We start from the raw sequence: 23,304 nt of genomic DNA, 5'->3' as shown, positions 1-23,304 counted from the left end.
AAAGAGTGTGGATGAAGAGTGGATGAAGAAGGACACGATCCTTGGTGCACAGAAGTTGTCCATACCTGTACACAGAAAAATTGGCACTGGGGCTGGGAGCCTATCTTGGCTCAATAGGGAAGGTTCAGATCTTCTGAAAAGAAAAGAGAGGCTTACCAATGATGGAAGCTAGGAATAGATCCCAAGGAGAACTACATAAGATTAGTCCACACCTGTAGAAGGCAGATTAGAAAAGCAAAGGTGGTGACCAAATTCAGGTTAGGTAACAGAAGGAAAACTAGTGGAAATGTGAGACCACTGCTCAATGCACCTGCACATCTGATCACTGACACCAAGGAGAAAACTGAACTCCTGAATGAATACTTCACATCTGTATTCCACCAGTCCAAGAGTGATAGCCTGCCAAATGCAAATATGACACAGAATAGTCACAGTAGGGATGACCACCTACCAACAGTCAATGTAGAGCTGGTGAAAGAACAGCTAGAGAGGTTGGATGTCTATAATTCATCAGGACTGGATGAACTCCATCTGAGAGTGCTGAACGGATTAGCTGAAGTCATCACAGGACCACTGGTGAACCTCTTTGAGAATTCATGGCACTGAGGAGAGGTCCCAGAAGACTGGAAGAGGGCCATTGTTGTGCCCAACTTCAGGAAGAGGATGAGAGAGGACCCAGGGAACTACAGGCTGATCAGCCTGGCCTCAATCCCAGGCAAAATCCTTGAAAAATTTCTCAAGGAGCCCATATGCGATTAGCTAGGAGGAGGCAAAATTCTGAATGACAGCCAGCATGGTTTTGTCACAGGTAGGTCATGTTTGACTAACCTAATCTCCTTCTATGACCAGGTTACTCACCACCTGGATAAGGGAGATGAGGTCAATGCCATTTACTTGGATTTTATCTTGGCCTTTTACTTGGTGTCCCAAGAAGTTCTCAGGGTAAAACTAGGGGACTATGGAATCAACAATTCAACAGTCAGATGGGTGGCAAACTGGATGTGGGGCTGGACCCGGACAGTTCTAATAGATGGATCTGTGTTGACCTTGTAGAAGGTAGCCAGTGGGGTCCCCCCAGAGTGTAGCCATGTATCAAGGTAGGCTGATGGTTCAGGTCGTCCTAGACAGATTAATTAGATGGGCAGACCAGAACCAGATGCTGTTCAACACTGAGAAGTGCTTCATCTGGGGATGAAAAATCCTCAACAAACTTACAGGCTCAATGGTGCTACATTAGCTAGCCTCACATTCAAAAGGGGCCTGGGGGTCATAATTGACCATAAAATGAATATGAGCAACCAGTGTGATGCTACAGTTAGCAGAACAAACAATACACTGGCATGAATCAACTGATGCATCTCAAACAAAACTAAGGAAGTTATTCTTCCACTCTACTTGGCATTGGTGAGGCCACAGCTGGAGTACTGCATCCAGTTCTAGGTGCCACACCTCAAGAAGGATGTGGAAAAGCTTGAGAGAGTCCAGAGAAGAGCCACTTGTATGATTAGAGGCCTGAAGAGCAAGCTACAAGGAAAGGCTAACAGCCATGGCACTGTTCAGCCTAGAAAAGAGAAGACTTTGGGGGTATTTGGTGGCAGCTGACAAATATATCAGGGGAGAGCATCAGGGGCTAGGTGAACAACTATTCACCAAAGCACCCCAGTGGAAAACCAGGAGAAATGGTCATAATCTCCTTGAAGAAAGTTTCAGACTAGATATAAGGAAAAACTTCTTCACAGTCCATGTGACCAAACTCTGGAATAGACTGCTAGTGGGAGTGAAGCAAGCACCTACCCTGGAGTTCTTCTAAAGGAGACTGGATCCACACCTTGCTGGGGTTATTTGACCCAGCAGTCTTTCCTGCCCAGAGCAGGGGGGCTAGGTCCCTTTCAGCCCTAAACCTCTGTGAAAACCTACGTAAAAATCAACCACCATTATGTAAGGAAGTGCCATTTAGGACAATGAGTGATCCTTTTCTCACTGCTTTTATTTCTTCTTTTGAAGACTTTCCTAGACATGCACAAAAATATTTCATCATTCACTGTAATTGCCTTCCTTTCTGAAATAGTTGGCATCCAAATCTAGACGGCCAGTAAGGCTAATCATAATTCTGTGTGCACTCCCCAGGACCTAAATGTTGTTATGGAATTTTTGGAGAAAATCTTTTATTCCTAAATACACATAAACATAACCAATAAACCTAAATGTGAACCAATATAAATAACTTACTTGGCGGCACCATAGTTTTCGAAATATTTGCAAATAGGCCAACACCATAAGACAGAGTGGTGCCATGTATGTCACCAGAAAGAAACATGTGTGGTACATTTTTGGGTAGACCTCAGCTGGAAGAAAAAATAAAATAGAAAAATTATGCATATATCTATTTATCTATGTATCCTGTTAAAACATTATTTTGAGCCAAATGGTACTTGTAGGTACACATATATGCAATACTCATTAGTTAAAATGGATAAACACACACAAATCTGATGGTTGAAGCTGGTCCTTGAATAAGAATGAGACACATTTTGTAAAGTATTTTGACTTGCTTCTACACTTCAAGGCAGCATATTGCCCTCCTGGGCTGAGAGCACATTCTTTACTATATTTTTTTAATTAGTGAAGAGTTCCATTAGGAAGACGATAGTACCTTCTTTTAGTAGCTGACAACTGATTTTTCAAATCCTATCTACATTGTATGTTGTAATGTAACACAGTCCCTAAAGAGAAAGAAAAGTTCCATGGTTACAATGTTACCCTGTGAGAGACCTGTTCTTAGTTACTGCTCTGTGACCCTGAGCTTGTCTCGTTTGTGCATGTCAACATGGCAAAGAAGCAAAATGTTTTTTTTTTCCCCCTTTGTAATATCTTTTATTGGACTAAGTGCACAGTTGGGAGAAAGACAAGCTTTTAGGCACAAAGTGCCCCTCCTCGGGTCTGAGAAAGACAGACTTAAGTATAGACCAAGTCAAATACCAGACAAAACAATGGCTTGCATTTAACTCACTATGAAAATGAAGACAGCCCATTCAAAGAGAAGTCATTAGAAGTAGCCTCAGCATCTTGTTTTTTACATATTCCCTGAATTATGATGGCTGCAACACCATTCCAGCCCAGAATATGTGCAATCTGTTTAGAGATACCTTAGCTAATTTAGATATTGGAAGCAGAAATGCTACATTAGCATGGCATTCTAGTGTACCTTTGTTTCACTTATCCATCTGTAAATAGGGAAAATAGAATTGATCTATCTCAAGGGCTGATGCAAAGATAAATAAAGATATGAGATATTCAAATATTATGGCAATGTTAAGCTAATGACACATAAGATGGATGGCTAGTAGGTAGAGACAGGCACACTTATCTGTATATATATGCAAATACATATACAAATATACACACACTCATCTATACATCCATATAGATACACACCCATATATATGGATGTTTAGATGAGTGTGTGTATATATGTGTGTTTCTCTCTTTCTCTCTCTCTCTCTATATATATATATATATATATATGTGTGTGTGTGTGTGTGTGTGTGTGTATGTATGTATGTGTATGTATATATGCACACTATATATATATATAGAGAGAGAGAGAGAGAGCGAGAGAGAGACACACACACACACACACACACACACAGGGGGGCTGTACTGCAAATGCTGGTAACCACAGACATATATAATGAAATCGTTAAAATGAGCTGGTGTAATTCATGCAAAAACCTGAATTTGTTAAATTAAATACTCTGAAGTCAGGAAATTTCTGATCCCAAAGTGTTTTGTACACTTCAGTGAATGGATCTTCCCAATACTTTTGCCACTGTGTGGCAGGAGACTGGGCAAGACCCATGGTCTTAACCAGTTAATGGCAATTCTTATGTTCTAAACTAGGGAAGCACTGTTATTCACATTCTTCAGCTGTTGAAAAGAAAGTTATGTGACTTACCAAGATCACAAGAGGTCAGTGATAGAGATAAGAACAGATTCCTCTTGCTCATAAGAAGTTGTCTCCTGCCTCATTACTGCTCTGCAGGCAGCAGGGCCCCTTTCAGGTATAAAGGCAGTACACATTCAAAGAGCCACCTGGAGTTTATGGCTTCCAATTTAGCACTCTGAATCCAATGGAAACATGACTGCAGCCCAGCTATCTACAAAGAGCAGATGGGCCAGGCTAAGGGAAGAAGCTAGCTTTCTTCTATGAAGTTTTGCCACCTGAAAAGTGCAGCTAGCTAAACATCAAAAGAAACTTTAGTCCTTCCTTCACCCAGGGCAGTGTACTTTGCAGAACTTTTACTTAAGAAGCTGAATCTGTTTAGTTTTTTAAGATAAAGTAAAGCTTTCAAGTGGCTTAGTAATCACTTCAGTAGACAGGAGGAGTGACTGGTCAAGGATGCTGTTCATTTTTCAAGTGAATTAATCCCAGGCTCCATGGTCAGATTGGTGCTGAGGGGTAACATCAATCAGTGCTTTTGTACATTTATGGTGATGTTTGAATTACCTGACCACAACACCTATCCTTCTTTCTACATATGTGAAGCAGAGGAGAAAAAGTTCTCAGCTTAGACAGGCCATTCAATCGGCTTCAGAACAGAAAAGAATCATGGTCATTTGTGGTGGTCTCTGCTAATGGAAGTAAATTATAATCTTGGTGTCTGTGAAGATCATAACAACTTTATCTCTGTCATAAGTAATACTGTAGAAAGCAGGGTATAGTTTCACTTGCACGTGGTACTCACCAAATAGTCATGGAACTATTTGGGGTAATGTTATTGTGGACTTGGTTTAAACTATTCTGAATTTAGTTTAAATTAAATGGAAGAATAAACAAAAGTAAGTCTGTAAGGAAACTAGCTAGTGAGATAAACTGGACTGAAGAGCTGAGACATCTAAACATTGAGAATGCTTGGACTTTAAGTAAAAAATTATTTGCATTGCATGCAAATAGAATAACTTGCAGGAAGGGTTCTAGACTTGCATTGTTAAATAACCAATTAAAAATTGACAGTAAGAATACACTGAAAGTCTCTTATCATTATTAGAGCACTTACCAGCAAAGAAAGCTATGGCTGAGAGTATATTCTGGAGGTATAGGGATAAAGTAAGAATTTCCAAAAGAGGAGTTAAGTTAGGCCTTCCAAAGTCCTAATTAAAATTTTTTTTTAAATAGTAAAGGTCCTTCAGTCATACAAATGAAAAAGAACAAGAACAAAAGAAATAGCAGAGATGCTAGTCAGCGAGAATATGAGAAGTTCAAGAAAATTTAGATATGTCCAAATTACTAAGTGAGTGTTTTGCCTCAGTTTTGAACAAATGAGGGCAAAGACAGGAAAGCAAAAAGGAGAAAGAGAAAAACTTCATGCTTTCATGTCAGTGGGTAGGGATAACTTCAGAACTCTAAAAGAAGTAACACATCAAATTATAAACTTTTAAATAAACTGGTCAAGTTAGTGGTGTGACTAGATAGTGAATGTATTATTTAAGAATAGGAAAAAGTTATCTGAACAACTACAGATATTTTTATTGAGACTGCCTATTCCTGTTGGCTTCAGTTAGGAAGCTCATAGAAGGCTTTAGAACAAATATTGAAAGAAAGAATAATTCAAGAAACGGCAGTAGAAAGAAAACAAAATAAATACAGTATGGGAGTAACAAAGGTAGATTAACTGTATATCATGCTAGAGCAACGGAATGTGTTTTTTGGGTAAGATAACTACATTTCAAGATAAAGTAAGTCTTATTTTTCCTCACTTAAATAAAGTGTTTTATATCATGCTGCACTGAAAAAAAATAGCTTTTCATCATTAACCATGGCACAAAAAACAGAAGTGTACTAGTGAAATTTCTGGCCAGAGAAAGGCCGTAGACTGAGTAGGACTACAGCCCATAAAGCTGGGCTTGGGTGCAGTGGTGAAAAGAGCCCAGATGGAGCAAGAGGATGTAAGCCAGGGGATGGCTGAAACCCCTACAAGTGTTTGGAGGCTGTGACAGACCAGACAGTATAGAGGGGCAAAACACAGGTGTTCAATAACACCTGCGAGGCATGGGAATGACTATGGGGGAGGCAGGAAGTCATGATTATTGCCCTTAAGGTTTCAGTTGGGAGAGTGTCCTGAGAGGGACAATTCCCTCTGGAAAGATCAGGGCAGAAGTTTGGAGAACTGCAAACTGCACTGGGGTACCTGGAAGAGGCTACCTTTTCTGCCTGCAGCATCCAAATTTAAGGATTCTAAATTAAGATCAAGTTGTGACAGGCAGAAATTTGGAGACACAATAGAGACTGAGGAAGCTTTTAGGCAGGCCTGTCCAAATACTAGAGACGTCGCACACTGATCTGACAGTGTGGGCAGGACTAGTTACAGTACTAACATTAAGAATTTCTTTATAAGCTGGGAGATCATCAACTATAAATTACAAATGAGATGGTTAGTAACTGTGAAAAGGCTGGTGACTAGAAAAAGGCAAATGTGATCCTAGGACATAGGCAGAAGGTAAGCATGACTTCATACTATCAATGGATATCATTTTTTTTTCCTACAACATATCTGAAAAGTAGAGACAGGAAGGTATAAATGTCATCATACAAGGTACTGATAAGATGAAGCACCTCATCTCAAAAGAAGATATCTCATCTCAAAAGCTCCTCAAAGCTGAAGCTCAAAGGAGGATCCAGGAAATAAAAAATCAATGGTAGTAAGATAAAGCCAAGGAGATTTAGCAATATGCCAACAAACATAACATTCATAGTTTTTTCCAGGCAACAAAAGCCATCTGTGATTCAACTTTCCACAGTGATTGCAGGATGGCTCAACACTCAAAGACAATGAATCTTTCCAAGCTAGATGGAAATAGCAGTTTGAGCATTTTGAGGCACTCCTGAACTGTGAGTCAACTGTGATGGATGTGAATTTTTCTCCCAGTACCGCAAAAGGAGATCCCTCATCAGCCCTCATGTCCTAGAAGAAATCTGTCATGCCATCAAGGAAGTCAAGAAAAACAAGGCTACTGGGCCAGATGGTATACCTGCTGAAATCTTTAAGGCTGGTGGTGAGGAGACTACAGATTTGTTCTTTGAATTTGAACAACAAGGAGATCCCTCGGGACCTGAGGAATGTTAACTTCATAACTATCTTCACAAAAGGGGATAAGTCTGTGTGCGGGAACTATTGAGGTATCACCCTCCTTTTGCCAGAAGGGAAAATCCTTATACATATCCTTCTGAATTGTTATCTACTTCTTGCTGATGAAGTCTTTTCAGAACCTGTGGGGTTTCAGACCATGCCACAGGGCAATTGACATGATCTTTGTTGCGCACCAGGTACAAGAAAATTGTTGGGAACAACATCAGGATCTGTATATGTCCTTCATTGACCTTACTGTGGCCTTTGACTCTATCAGTCATAAAGCCTTGTGGAAAGTACTGACTGGGTTTGGATGTCCTGAAAAATACATCAAGGTCCTGAAGCTTCTCCATGACCAGATGACTGCAACCTTTCTTTGTAGCAGACCAGAGACAGATCCATTTCACATCCAAACTAGGTTCAAGCAAATATGTAGCATCACCCCAATTCTGTTATCCACTTTTTTAGCATCATCCTGTTTGTTTTTAAGGACCACCTCCCTTCTGGATTTGACACTGAATACTGAAAGAATGGAAGACTTTTCAATCTGGGACTTTTTTGCTCAAAGACTAAAGTATTCAAAATAACCATCCTTGAGCTTTAATATGCTGACAACTGCACCAACCTTGCATACAGTGAGGGAAACCTCCAGACCATGCTGAATCTCTTTGCAGAATCCTGCCAAACTTTGGGCCTCTCTCTCAACACTGAGAAGACTAAAGTGTTCTATCCATCTGCTCCAGGCCAGGGACATGACCTCTCCTCCTTAACATATCATTGAGCAAAAGACCCTAGAGGTAGTAGAGAACTTCCCATATCTTGGTAACCATTTCTGTCAGAAAGAGAACATTGATGAGGAGGTCCAGAACAGGATCCAGCACACAAACACTTCTTTTGGGAAATTGTTGTGTTTTTATTGATTGCAATCTCTAGAAAGACATCAAGATCCAGGACTACAATACAGTCCTCATCCCCTCTACAGATATGAAATGTGGGTGAGCTACTATCATCTTCTCAAGAGTCTGGAGATGTATCAGCAATGATGCCTTCAGAAAATCCTCCACATCAAATGGGAAGATTACCACACAAATGCCAGAATCCTTGCTGAAGCCAGTGTTATCAGCATTAAGTCTGTGATCTTCAAGCATCAATTTTGCTGGAGTGGTCATTGTGTAGGAATGCCTGACTCACAACTCCCCAAACACGTGCTCTATTCCCAGCATAGTTGTACACTGAGATCTCATGGTGGCCAGAGGAAATGCTACAAGGACACATTAAAAGCATACATCAGGAAAATGGGTGCTAACATCAATAATTGGGAGGAACTGTCTGCTAACCAACTCCAGTGGTGCCACAACTTCAACCAAGCAACAGCCCATGTCAAAGTAAATTGTCTTACACTCGAAGTAGAAAGGAGAGAGCAGAGGAAGGAAAAGGAGATAAATTCCAGCCTATGGCCTACTCTCCCCTGGGAGAAAACCTGCAATTTCTGTAGATGGATCTGTGGCTCAAGGATTGGACTCTTAAGTCATCTTAAGACCTATCAACAACCCACAGTAGAGATCATTTTCAAATAAAGGGATTCCCAACAATGACTGTTAAGACCTCATGCAAGATTCTGTGTGGATTCTGGTGACCCCTGCTCTGGAAATTTGAACTCAAACTAGAAGAGTTGCAGAGAAGGCCTACTAAAGTATCCTTAGAAAATAGTTTATCATGGTAAATATATTTACTCATGGTGCTCTGGTGTGGTGCCAGAGGACTGGAAAAGGGCCAATGTGGTTCCCATTTTCAAAAAAGGGAGGAAGGAGGACCCAGGGAACTATAGGCTAGTTAGTCTTGCCTCGAACCTGGGTAAGCTTTTTGAGAGAATTATCCTGGCGCATGTCCATGAGGGGCCAGCAGGGGAGCTTATGCTTAGGGGCAACCAGCATGGGTTCATTAGAGGCAGGTCCTGTCAGACCAACCTGGTGGCCTTCTATGACCAGGTCACAAAAGCCTTAGACACAGGGGTAGCAGTAGACGTAGTCTTTCTAGACTTCAGGAAGGCCTTTGACACTGCCTCCCACCCCATTCTCATTAAAAAACTAGGGGACTGTGGTGTTGACATCTACACTGTAAATGGGTCACTAACTGGCTGGAGGGCTGCATCCAGAGAGTGGAGGTGGATGGGTCATTTTTGACCTGGAGGGATGTCGGCAGTGGGGCCCCCCAGGACTCGGTCCTCAGACCCGCGCTGTTCAACATCTTCATCAGTGACTTGGACAAGGGAGTAAAAAGCACCCTATTCAGATTTGCTGATGACACTAAGATATGGGAGGATGTGGGCACACTAGAAGGGAGGAATAGGCTGGAATTGGACCTGGACAGGTTACAGGGTGGGCAGATGAGAACAGGATGGGTTTCAACACTGACAAGTGCAAGGTGCTGCACCTGGGGAGGAAGAACCAGCAGCATACCTACAGGCTCGGGAACTCCCTTCTCATCAGTGCAGAGGCAGAAAAGGATCTTGGAATCATTATTGATGCCAAAATGAACATGGGCTGACAGTGTGGGGACATGGTCAGGAAGGCTAACCACACCTTGTCATGCATCCACAGATGCATCTCAAGCAGGTCCAAGGAGGTGATCCTCCCTCTCTATGAGGCATTGGTCAGGCCGCAGTTGGAGTACTGCATCCAGTTCTGGGCGCCGCACTTCAGGAGGGATGTGGACAGCATTGAGAGGGTCCAGAGGAGGGCCACCTGCATGATCAGGGGGCAGCAGGGCAGGCCCTACGAGGAGAGGCTAAGGGACCTGAACCTGTTCAGCCTCCACAAGAGAAGGCTGAGGGGGGATCTAGTGGCCGTTTGCAAACTAGTCAGAGGGGACCAGCAGGCACTGGGGGAGTCCCTGTTCCCCCGAACACTCCTAAGAGTGACAAGAAATAACGGTCACAAGCTGGCAGAGGGTAGATTCAGGCTAGACATCAGGAGGCACTACTTCACAGTCAGGGCAGCTAGGATCTGGAACCAACTTCCAAGCGAAGTGGTGCTGGCTCCTACCCTGGGAGTCTTTAAGAGGAGGTTAGACGAACACCTTGCTGGGGTCATTTGACCCCAGTACTCTTTCCTGCCATGGCAGGGGGTTGGATTTGAAGATCTGCTCAGGTCCCTTCCGACCCTACAAACTATGAAACTATGAAAACTGTTGTACTTGTGCAACAGCTACACCTAAATAAAGTTATTTTAAGGAGGTTCAGGACAGAAACAAGATTTACTGGATACACGCAGTGCTTCCACTAAACACTAAGACCTAATGGCTAAACTTTCAGAAAAACCCTATATATAATTGTGCCACCTAGTGAGTAGGAATAACATGACACTTTCTAGAATACCTTGCTAAATGTAATGAATAATTTATGGTGAGAGAAATAGACCAGAGACAAGAGCTTTCCTTTTATTTAACTAGGTGTAGAACTCCTGCACCATTTTCAGTCACAGGCAGCACTCACTGAAGTCTGTTAATTTAGTAGGGATTTCCACCATTTTGTCAATGTGAAAGAGCCCATGTGTTGTACCTCTGGTTGAAATCATCGATTTGAAGACTTTCAACAGGATTCTGTGTTCACAAGCAGGACCTATCTACTCTTCAGCTTCACTTAGTTTGGATAGGCTGCAAAACTGTCTTTCTTTGGCATTTCTTAGACACACTTAAAATCTCTATCCATTATATTTTCATGAAAACTTATGGTTCAGTTGTTCATAGCCCCATGACCATTTTGGGCTCCCTAAAACATCCTCTGCTTAATCACACAATTTCCCATTGTGGCACTATGGTTTACAGTTCACCTCTCCAGTGACACTGGTACATGAAGTTTACATCATAAAGTAAGGTCTCTACTTTAGACAGCACATGAAGTCAATACAGAACAACAAAACACCTTTATGTCATTTTTGCCTAAATATCCTCAACACTCAAGTGTTCTTTAGAATTTGGTCAGAGATCCACCATCCCAGGTATATAAATTCTCTTCTGAATCATGGGGTCCTCAGAAGCCAAATTTCTTTTACACTCTCCATTCCAATCAGATTTGAATGTAGATGAACTCAAGAAAAAGAGAACTCTTATAAAACTATGATCATTGATCATATGTCCTTCCTTCATGCTTCAAACTTCTTTAGTCTTTGTTTTTCTGTTTCTGGATTTCTATTTCAACCTCCATCCACATGTAGAAATGAATTAAAAAAACCTTGATTTTTCTAAGGCTTCAGTCAACCCATTGTCCTCAAGTATTTCCATTTGAATAGAGGTCACTTGTGTTCATGGTTCACCATTATTCCTTGTCTGGAAGTAAAACCATCCCCAAAAATATATGTCTGCCTCCACACTTGCCACATCATTAAATGGTAGAGCAATGTCATAATATCAAGCAGAGTTCATAGGCTGTATGTTGACAAGCTCCCTTAATATGTCACATCAAATCACTACAGTTAAATGTTGTTTAAAACAGAGTAATGCAAGGATTATTATTATTATTATTTTTAGAGATAGCTGAAGTTCACCAGTGGAATAATTTCCAAGAGAACTGTATTATCAGATTTCCTTGTGTTGTGATTTCGCTATGGTTACAAGAACAATTTTATGCAAAGGCAGAAGTATAAAAATAGGTTTGTTATGTTTAAATGGAAGGAAAAAAAGCTTTTTGCTTTCAGGAAACTTTTGGGCCCTTTGCTTATATCATTCATTTAAATTCATATTCAATTTTAAATAATATCCAAGTATACAGAAAATATATTTTGCACTACAGGTATCTTTTATATAATTAACAGTGCAATCACATGGAAGTAAGAGGAGATAAATTCCCTTGTTTCCTATAAGAGAAAATAAATGACCAGAAATTATATCAGACATGAACAAAACCTCTCCATCTTTGTCATGCATCTTCCCATATTCTCAAAAGCCTGGGTATTGATTTGCAACATACCCCAATGGTCAACAGTTTCAGGATAATAGAGGACTAACGTGGATAATTCGGAGGTCCTTTATGGAAAACACCTTGGAGACAATTTGCTGTAATTGATATTGAGACTATTTCAGCTCAAGCACTTCTGGGCTGATGTCTGTAAATGTTGTAGTTATATTCAATTGTCATTGCAATTCCTAATTGCTCCTAGACTTAAAATAGATATGTACTAAAAGCAGATAGATGGACCAAATGTCTATTCTCATATACTAAATCATATGGGCCTAACTCTGCAGTCCCTGTACACCTGCAGTTTCCATTGATCAATAGGAGTTTTACTAGAAGAAGCTTTGCAGGCTGGGAGCATTTGTTCCCACAGAGAATATTAACATAATACACATACTAATATATTGTCTCATATTGTACATCCATCTAAACTTGGCTTCAAATTTACTTTAAAAATTAGTAAGATAAAAGGGAAATGTAGTTTAACAGGGCCTGAAAATCAGTAGTTTCGAACAGAATGATATAATTATGAAAGAATATTGTGATATACTTATAAAACCTGACTGCATACTAATGTGAATCACTATTTTGATTATAGTACATCAGTAGAAGTTCGATACTAGTGGACAATATTACACTTACCTCCCCAGTGCTCATCACAAACTGTGAATAAGGTGGTTTTGTTGGCAAGTCCTGGGAAAACACTGCTGCACTCCATAACAATAGCCTGAGGAATCATTATAATGCAGGACACAATCCAGATAATTATAATGCTGTTCCTTGCCCGTTTGGCTGTACTTTTAAACATCAAAGGATGACAAATCGCATACCATCGATCCAAAGCAATGCAGCTTAGAGTGAGTACAGACACAGATACTGAAACAGTCTAAGAAAAAGAAAAATATTATGTAGACATTCCTGATATTTAACTTTAGACATGATTTATATTTTAACACAGTCAGAAATCTATTTACAGTGATATATTGTGGACTAGAGATATTAAATAGTATTTAATGAAAAATTAAATACCCTTTTATATCACTTCTTACAAAAAAAATATAATCCTGTCTCTATCTGCCTTTCTCATTCTGAATAATACTTTAAGTTATGTATAGTTCCACCTGACTTGATAGAATAATTCAAAATTGTCACAGGATAATTCAATATACTTAAGTAAGTGTAGATGATTCAGGTCCTGTAAAACAGTAAAAGCAGCTATCTTACATTTTGCAAAATAGTACTTGCAAGGGTACACTGTTTGAGATATTACATGAATGGCTATATCTAATAAAGAGCTTGAACCCCTAAGAGCTAGGTGCTACCACCTAACTTTTAGGCACATAGAATATAATCCAAAATCCTCCATTAGGGATGTAGGTATACTGTGCCTGGAGTGAGTTAGGCATCTCAGAACAGGGAGAAAAAAGCCTACACTACTGTGAGAAATTAAAATAGGAAATAATGTGCCAGATGCTATTCTGCCTATTAGATGTCTAAGTGATCATATGTGCTCAGTCAGGGGTTGTCAGGGGGTACGTGAGAAGGCTGTAGCAGGTATGTGTGGACAGGCAGGGATGGAGTGCCACCATGCACGATGTTGTACTGCTGCGCAGGCACCACCTGCCCAGCCAGATGTGGGGGGTGAGAGAAGCCTGCACACGGCAGCTACTGCTACTCCATATTTGGCTGTGCCCCACCCCTTCACCCCCCACTTCACATTCGACCATTCACCGCCCCCCCCGCTCCATGTCCAGCCACGCACCCTTCCCTTCCACTCCCTCCCCACGCTCTGCGTTGGGCCGCCAGGGGTAGACTGCTCCATGTCCGGCCGCTGGGAAACACTAACCCAAAAAGGTTGAAAAGCGCTGTGCTAAGTGATCATCTAAGTGATGTCTGAGTGATCATCATACGATTTGATTCCACCTACTTAAAGTCCCTGAACACAAAGGGATATCATTTAACACAAAGTGGATGAGCCTCTCCTGCTTGCTGCTTTTTGTGACTTAGTCATTAAGGCTAAGATGAAGGCATGTTACAAAAGTGGATGTGTTAACTGTTTTTATGAACTTTGCGCACCTGACTCAGAACTGAAAGTAGGCTTCCATTGACTCAGTATCCACAGTTCAGAATACTCTCCAAGGATAAGTAATCCAATAGGATTTTTAAAGAATTGGATAGGGTCTTTTTTTCTTTTAGAGTGGTTGTGATGGTACTGTTGCTACATCTTTCATATAATTGCCAAGTGTCTGTACAGCACTCACCCACAAAGTGGAAGATCTAGTTCAAATCCAGGGTTTAACGCCCCATTTTCCACATAGGAGGAGATCTTAGTCACTATGCTAGGGTGAATGAATGGAACGCACTGCATCCCTCATATTGAAGGGCTTGTGCAGGAAAGAATCCAAGAGGGATGATGACAGAGATAGAGAACAAAATGAAACTTGACTCTGTAGCCCCTTAGTCTGGGTACCCACTCAATAGTGAGTAAGTTCTGGTCCCTGCTCAAAGTATTGTTTCTGTATTTGTCCTCAGCAGACACTGAAGAAAAGACATTGGATATGTTTTTTGTTTGTTTGTTTGTTTGTTTCTTTGATGTGCCAGCAACCTGCATCATTACTTTGTTTTTTCAGTTAAAGAAAAAAAATCACTGTTCCACGGACATTCAATGGGGATGTCTACATGTGATGCTACATAGCCATAGCAACATGCTATGGCAACATAGCATTCACAGGTGTCTACACATGACCGGCAGCTACTTCACCATAGTGACATGCTCACCAAAGTAGCTGCTAAAAATAACCATGCAACATGCGTATGGTTTAGTATGGGCTGTTACTGCGCTGTGATTTAGTTCTTCCAAAAGGTAGTACTAAATCACAGTGCAGTAACAATGTTGCCATAGCAACACATGTAGATGCACCCAACATGAAGAAGTTAATTAGATAAGTTTATTCTTCTACCTGCTACAGAAAATAAACTACCACTGACTTATTTTCTTGTATTCAAAACAATGCTTGATAGTTTCACAAACTTTTCACATTCAGTGAGGTCCAAGGGTATGCAGATGGTGAAAGTATAAAAAAAACCCACTGTAGCAGAATGGGGGCTCTGGAACAAGTTGGGCAGTTCTGATTCCATACAATAAAGGGCTGTAGTGCACAACTTTCATTGCCACCTGATGATTGTTCTGCTTGACCATGGCTCTGCAACTTTAACAATGCAGTTTCCTTACATGTGTTTTGTGTACATGAGACCTGTATTGACCTCAGTTAAAGCAGCAAAGGTACAATTTGAAAGTGATTCGTTTGGATCTATACCCATGAAGGGACTAAAAGATGTATTATTGTGGAATCTGCAGAAATCAATGTAGTCTGATAAGTTAGGTAATACATATTTATTAATATTTACTAGTTTGACATAGTTTTACTTCAATTTTTTTAATAATTTATGTACCCTAATGGTAATAACTGATGTTTAGTTGGGACAGTATGAATAACTTCTACAGTAGAAGGACAGTTTTAACTCTTTCTAATAGTGCTTAGTAAGTATTAAATTCATATGAAATTCTGAGTCCACTCTAACTACAAAAGGCCTTGAGAATTCATTAACTGTAGTACAAAGTGGATGCATAATAAACCACTTTGCACTGGAAAAATGAGTGTCCTATGAAGATCATCAGAGAATTTGCTCTGTAGGTATATTGCTAAATAAAGGTGGGAATTAAACTGCATTGCAAATTCAGCAAAGTATTTTATTGGATTTATTTAATACCTATTTAGACATTTACAAGTGGAACATTCATTTATTACCTGATAGCAGCCCTTTTATCAGGGCATACTAGTTAAGCAGATTCTACTGTATTGTTCCTTTTAGCAACAATCAAGTACATACAAAATGTAGAGAACAATACCTGTAAATAAGGGATCACCTTGCAGAGAGTCTGCCCAAAGAACCACGTTTCTGTAATGTCCACCACTAAAGTGGCTGGAAGACAAGTGATTGTGACAAGAACATCAGCCAGTGAGAGGTTGACTATGAAATAGTTGGTAACTGTCCGCATGTGATGGTTCTTCCACACTGCAACACAAACTGAATTTGTAAAGAAAAGTTAATTCATTTGAAATAAATAGAAGGAATACTCCAATAGGAGTATACTTTGCAGGGGTGATTATTAATAGTAGGTATAGGAATCCTTTTTTAAACCTACATGCAATATAATGTAGGAGTTGTTAATTTTCATTTATAATGAATAACATAGTTACCTGTAGAAGCATCTAAAACCAAGGTGGAACCAATACCTACATCAGTCCTCTAAGAACTAAGATTTGAGAAATGTTGGTTGAAATGTAAATAAGTATACTTATCGGATGTTACTATTATTATTACATATTTAAAATATTTTCCCATGTGTCCATTTTAAAAACATTTCTTTATTCTACAAGAATTCCAGAAAAATAGACAAATTATTAAAGGTTTGTTTCATATTCACATCCAGTATCTTGGTGTTGAATTAAAATTGCTACTGGAAAAAAAGTTTTGGACCAACCAAAGATTGTTCCACTACAAAATGGACAATTTTAATTGTGTTTCAGAATACGTGGTGGTTTTACTCCAGTACTATACAAAACATCTGAAATAGGTATGCCAACAAAACATATACGCAGTTTTCTTTCTATTTTTCTTTGCATTATGAAGCACAACCCATTATCAACATGGTATGTTTCTGATGATCATCCATTTGGAGAAAGCATATAAGTATACAAGAAAAGAATGAGGATTCAAAAATTCTTTTTTCCCCCTTGCCTACCCTGACCCCAACTTGAAAGGTTTCAGAAACCAGGAAAATCACTCCTCAAGTATGTCTGAATACTGTAAAAGAAACTAACGTAAAAAAAAAAAATCTGAAGGGGAAAAAAACCAAAGAGCTCTCTGTGACACTTCTATCATGAGCTTTGTTGACATAAAAGAAATGTTATAAAAATATACCACCATTGCTGACCATTTCAATTTTACTGTTTAATACTGGAAGTTTGTATAAAAGGCTGTGAGTTTGTTACTTTATTTTGTTCTTTGCCTTAAAAGCAATCCAGATAGGAAGTATACAGTTGCCTCTTGTCTGTTGACAAAGGTGGAATATTCAACGGAGGCAATTTTTTCACTACTTGTTATTTGTTAGCAGAAAATAAATGTAAAATAAAAATAATGTGGTAAAATGAAGAGTTTAGTTACACTGTTCTTGCTAGGAGATTTCTAATAATTCCACATTCTTCACTTAAGTGATTATGCTTAAATCCGCCTGTATTCAACCATGTTTATGCTTTTTCGAAAAAAGGGATCTTAGTCCATTTCTAGATGACACTTTTTAGTGGGTTTAAAGCGGATTAAATGCCTTTTGCATTTGGCATTGCTTTAATGGCATTGCTGTTTGCACATTTGGCAGTGTATTGTGCATTAATTCCAGACGCTATAGCACATTTGGCAGCATAATCCATCTTAAATGACTTTGGGACACAGCAAATGACTCTGGGGTGCTGCAAAGTAAAACACCTCCAAGGAGCTTTAGTTTCCTACCCTACAGCTGAGGAGGGAAGCGCCAGTCTCTGTGCAACTCAGGGGCTATGCAGGCAAGCCATGCAGGAAGACCAGCAACAGCCCAGGAAGGCAGGCTCCACAGAAGCGGGGCGGGGAAAAAGGGGCAAGCCTGATCTTTTTTCTTTCCCCCAGAGCCTGCCTGCCTGAGCTGTATAGGGGCCTGGTACTTCCCTCCATGGCTGTGATGCCCCCTGGGATTGCCCAAGCTGGGTGCCTGTGGGTGGGTGCTGCCTGAGGGGGCCACCACTGCTATGGAGGGAAGCACCACTCCCCACCCCTGCTGCTCAGGGACCACTCTGCCCACCAGCAGCTTGCTCTCCCCTCCCTGCCACTGGAGAGGCAAATAAGGATAGGGCTTCAACATGGGTATACATGACACAGGGGTTTACTTAGCTGTAAATTCAAGTGGTGTTTTTAAAAAAATTCCACTGCTTCAGTTTAGGGAGAATTAAATCCCTGTGTTGTGTACACATGCCCTTAATCCTGTTATGTCAAGGAGAAAGGTACTTGGCTGTAATCATTGCTTTTGGTAATGCATTACCAAATCAGGAGAACTTCTACAGAACAACACAAACAGGATCAAGCTTGATGGTTACAACAGTAACACAAGTGAATGCATTGCATTTCATATGCTATATTCAGACCTTTATGTCAACATGAACAAATTAATCCTCATAACATCCCTGGGAGGTAAGTAAATATTATCATCTTCATTTTGTGTGTGAGGCAAGTGAAGCATTGAACATAAGTTGCCCAAGGCAATACAGCTTATCAAGACAATGAAGGGAGTTGGATTACCTTGGTTCTCAACTAATGCTTCCAAACTACACTGACTTATTAGGAAAAAGAAAAACTCTCTGGAAGCATACGATATGAACCACAATAATTGCTCTGCCCTTGTTCATGCCCTGAGTGAATAACTAAGAGTTCCCTTACAATCACATTATAGGGGCATGAAACAGCCAGGAAATGGGGGAAATTATCATTTAAAAGTTCAAACCTTTTGCCAAATTATTTATTCTCATTTATTTTGTCCAAAATCTTAAACACTAATTCTTGGGGAATAACTTTCTATCCTATGTTTGAATGTTGTCTAGCACAATAGGACTTCTACTAATGGTTTCAGGCACTACCTTAATAATTAATGAGGTTCCTACTGACATGACTTTCTAAATTAGGGAAACAATTATGGGACACAGGAAGCTGTTATGAAATGCCTCTGGAAAAAAGGCTGTACACAAAGTTGGTGCATCTTTGCTTCCAAGTAGGGCCCTATCCTTGTTGACATGCCATTCCTGAGCTGAGGGGGTGATAGGGGTAGGCCCTGTGTGCTCCCCAGCAGACCCAGAAGTACTTCTGGTCCACTTCCAGGTTCTCCGCCAAGCATGTGGAGGGCCCCCCCGCACTCCTGTGGGACGCCCATGTGCCCCAGGATTGCAGCATTCATGAGCCATGCCTGCTACCTCAAGGCATGTAGAAAAAACTTTTAAAGCTGTGTCTATGTCCAAATTGCTGATTCTCTGAATCAGCATCGAATCTTCAGAACTGGATTTGTTCAATCAATTAATTGAATCGCTGTCCCTGATTCAGGCCAAATCTGAATTGAATAGGGCCCTCTTCCCACACCCCAACTACGCAGCATCCCTAGAGACCTAGAGGAAGAGGGATCTCTGGGTTCTAGGTCAAACGGGAAGAGATTTAGAAGACCAAAACTCCTATAGTATGAAGGTAAAAGATATATGGAACTTATAAAACATGGAAAGTTGCATGTTATGAACACCAGCTAGGCAACATGCAACAGTCCAAGTTTAACAAACTTCTTTGATTCTTGGCTGACAATTCTTGAATGTGATTAAATTTTATAAAAAAGGCCTAGACATGCCCCAAATATAAAAGAGGGAAGAAGGGAGATTTGTAATGACAGAGTAAAAAAAATATGTGAGAGAAGGCAAAAAGAAAAGGGAGAAAAAGGAGAATTATTTTTGCTGTTACAAGCCTCAACTCATATCTCATGGTTCATCCATGACCTCTGTAATCCTCGATGAAATTTTAGTTTTGAGTTTACCAAAAAAAAATTGCACTTGAACTCCTTAATGGTAAATGCAAATATGCATTGTGGGAAACCTCTTTGTTTTTACACCATCTATTTTCTCATTCATAATTAAATATCGTAGTCAGACAACATATGCCTTCTGCTAATATAAAGAAATTGCTAAACATGAAACCTTGATCTTACAATTAGCAAACAGAGGAAATAAAAAGAACTTGATTAAAAGTGGCTGCTATTCTTACTTTTGCCACATAGTGTCAGTGAAAGCTCAAAAATTAAAATGAGTTATGCTGTATGTGTTTAGAAGGCTGCATTGTAATACTATCAAATGGCTCGTATGAGACTTATTTCTACAAAGTTTATCACAGAGTTTAATGATTATATTGGGTATCACAGTTATTAATTTACATAGAATGCAAAATTTGAACTTTATTCTAGGGGAGCACAATGGAAGGGAAAGTATGACTTGTGGGGAGGAAGTATGCAAGTTTCCCAGAAAACATTTTTCAACACAGAAAAAAGTTTACATGGAACTCTCATGAGGGATTTGACTTGTATTGACAAAAGCACAGTGAATTCACACCAAAGATTACATATAAAGACAATACTGCATGAAGTCCTCATTACAGAATCATATGGTTGGAAGAGACCTTAAGGGTCATCTTGTGGAATCTCTTGCATGAAGGAAGGAATGCTACTCCTAAATCATCCCTGTCCCACACTTATCCAGCCTCCTTTTGAGAACCTCCAATGAAGGAGATTCCATAAGTTCCCCAGGCAGTTTATTCCACTGTCTTATTGCCTCACAGAGAGGAAATTTCCTTATATCTAATTTAAATGTACTTTGTTGATGTTTAAAGCCATGTTTGGTATCTTTTGTATCAAGACTAGTTTTTTTCTCTATTGCAACCTTTCAGATATTTGGCCTTCTATTGTGTCCAACCTAATTGCCTTTGCTCCAAGATGAAAATGCCTAGTTTTGTTAGTTGCTGGGTTTTGGTCGTAGCTGCGTTGGCCTTTTTTGGGTAGATGTGATCGCTTTTATGAGACCAACTGAGTAGTTGGAAAAAAAGTTGTTTGCAAGCTTTTGGGCAGTCACCCTTCTTCAGCCTTCCTTATCATTTTGCTGCCCACCTCTGGACCCTCTCTACCTTCTCCGTACCCTTCTTAAAATGTGAAACTCAGAACTCCACAGGATACTCTAGATGAGGCCAATCAGTGCCTAGTAGAGTTAGACACTTATCTCCTGTGCCTAACACCTAATAATACTGTTGATGCAGCCCAAAATTGCATTTACTTTTTTTCTTGCAATTGCGTCACATTGCTGACTGACTTGTTTAAGTAAAGAAAGTTTCAGATATCTCATTATGTTCCATTAAAAAAAACTCAGATGTGACAGAAAAGATCAGTGCTGTTCATGAATAAATGTGCTTCCAGTTATTTTAATGCCTTGGGATATTTTAATTATAGAGTATAAAGCTATATATTGAATTAGCATAGTTCATTGTATCTGGAGTTGAATATGAAAAAAAATACAAAGGCTCCAGCTGGTTGTAGAAAATGCAGCTGCTTGCTCCTTTGAGGTTTAGACTGTCCTGAGCATATTAAACATATGTGCTATAGCCTTTCTTTCGGTATTAATTTATTTCTATTGCCATTTTTTTGTCTAGATTCCAATGCTAAATCATTTCTCTAGCACTCTAGAAGGGTCCTACCCACTGCTCATTCAATAACCTTCGAATTCTACTTCTAAACCAAAATAAAACATAATTTTGTCCTTTAAAAATACCTGAAACTTCCCAAATATTTATTTATATAGATGAAACTTAGTAACAGGTTCTGAGATACTTTGCTGACAAATGGTTTACACTTCCAGCTAGATATAAACAAAGCCTTATTACTTTCTTTTGTTTTATAAGAAGCTAATTTACTTCCTCCTTTCTGCTTTATAACTTTATATCATTATTGCAACATCAGAACCAAACAATTATCTCATGTGGAATTTATTTTGAAGTTATAAGCTGGTTGGTGGCATCCTCAAGTGAAACAGACTGAATAGGAAAAAAGTTTCTATTTTGTACATGCATATTTTGATAATCAACAGTGATGGACATTTTTATAAGCATTGATAAGATTTATATGTATTTTTTTCCTATGGATTAGCTGCTGAAACCTTTTCATAAGACAAACCTTAGTGACCAAGGTATCAACGATGGTGCATACAAAGTTAGATTATGATGCTGAGAGAAATGACGGAGAGGAACAATACATGGGAATTCAGAAACAGTGAAGAGACACTGAAACATAACAACAGTGAGTGTTTTATAACCTATATGTGCTAGTTAGCAGGTCACAACCTGCTAAAAACAGTTACATGTGCTTTACCAACTTTTTGTTGCAGGTTAATTGTTACTTCGTTTGAATATAGAGAAGGAATATTACAAGCAGTTCTGAACAACATGGGAAAACCATTATTTGAAAAATGTAGGGTAAAATAACCTAGGTTGGAATTAAGATACAATGGGCACGTCTACACGTGTCACTATGGCACCGTTGTTACTGAGCCGTCATTTAGTACTTCCTCTTGGAAGCACTAAAAGATGGTGTAGTAACTGCTGATGCTGCGGCTTGGCTGCTGAGCATGGTTATTTTTGGACACTGTGTCACCATAGTGACACAATATAATAGGGGAGCACATCACTAAAGCAACATAGCTGTGGCATCATGGGTTTTGTCTGCGGTTGCTATGTCGCTATAGTGCATTGCTATGGTGATGTAACATCACGTGTAGACACACCAACTATCACTGGCATCTTGCAATCACAAATGATATGGACTTTGTGTTCACTCTTTGCAGTAGCAACCTGTGCTCTATTTCCATGCTTGGGCATTCTGCTAGCAGGAACAACATGTTTACACCATTTCCTGAAGCATCTATCAAGATCTAATAGCTGCAGAAAAGATAAATGCATGATTTTAAAAGCATACATTTACATATTCAGATATAAATATACACACATACATTAAAGAGCCAGTACACTCACTTAAGTAACTAAATAACAGGGATTGATCAAGATTGGTAATCTTGGCATAAAAATACAAAATACTAAAAGTATTTATGCACCCAAATCACAAAAAAAGTGATCCAGAATACATCCAGACAATAGCCTCTAAATCCATTACATTTTGGATTTCAAAGATTCCTAAGTGTCTAAGCTGCTTACGTCTATGGAAGTGCCCTATTCCTAAGAGTGAGGTACCTAACTCTGCTCAAGTTTCATTGCAATCCAGAAAAGAAGTCAGGTAGTGGCTCAACTCCATTTATAACCCTGGAGGAACCCAATCTATTAGGCATGCTTAGAACATACCTAATACACAATGACAACACTAAGTTCTGCATAAAGAGCAACAGCCACAGCCATTTTCACTCAAAAACAGATGGTGGAGGAATAATGAAGATGGTGGTAGGACTACCCACATTTATATAGTAGCCTATTTAGAAGCACTAAATTGACATAGATGCCTAATGTGTGTCATTGATTCAGATATTCAAGTTTGAGGAGAGTTTCGGGGCAGAGGGAAAG

The 23,304-nt window shown here is 39.6% G+C and overlaps 1 protein-coding gene across 3 annotated transcripts in view; it reads right to left on the bottom strand.

Annotated features, from left to right (window-relative positions):
* Positions 1 to 23,304, bottom strand: part of HCRTR2 (hypocretin receptor 2) — a 67,782-nt gene that overhangs the window by 18,347 nt on the left and 26,131 nt on the right. For all 3 annotated transcript variants that reach the window (XM_006035464.1, XM_006035463.1, XM_025191614.1), the window contains 3 exons: positions 15,989 to 16,167; positions 12,721 to 12,964; positions 2,230 to 2,345 (listed from right to left, as the gene is read on the bottom strand). In XM_006035464.1, the coding sequence (XP_006035526.1) occupies positions 2,230 to 2,345; positions 12,721 to 12,964; positions 15,989 to 16,167 (539 nt within the window). The remainder of the gene's footprint in view (positions 1 to 2,229; positions 2,346 to 12,720; positions 12,965 to 15,988; positions 16,168 to 23,304) is intronic.

The sequence above is a fragment of the Alligator sinensis genome, unplaced genomic scaffold (assembly GCF_000455745.1).
Source record: "Alligator sinensis unplaced genomic scaffold, ASM45574v1 scaffold867_1, whole genome shotgun sequence".
NCBI classification, from domain to species: Eukaryota; Metazoa; Chordata; order Crocodylia; family Alligatoridae; genus Alligator; species Alligator sinensis.
The sequence above is the reverse complement of the archived record's forward strand: the minus strand, read 5'-3'. Positions and strand labels throughout refer to the sequence as shown.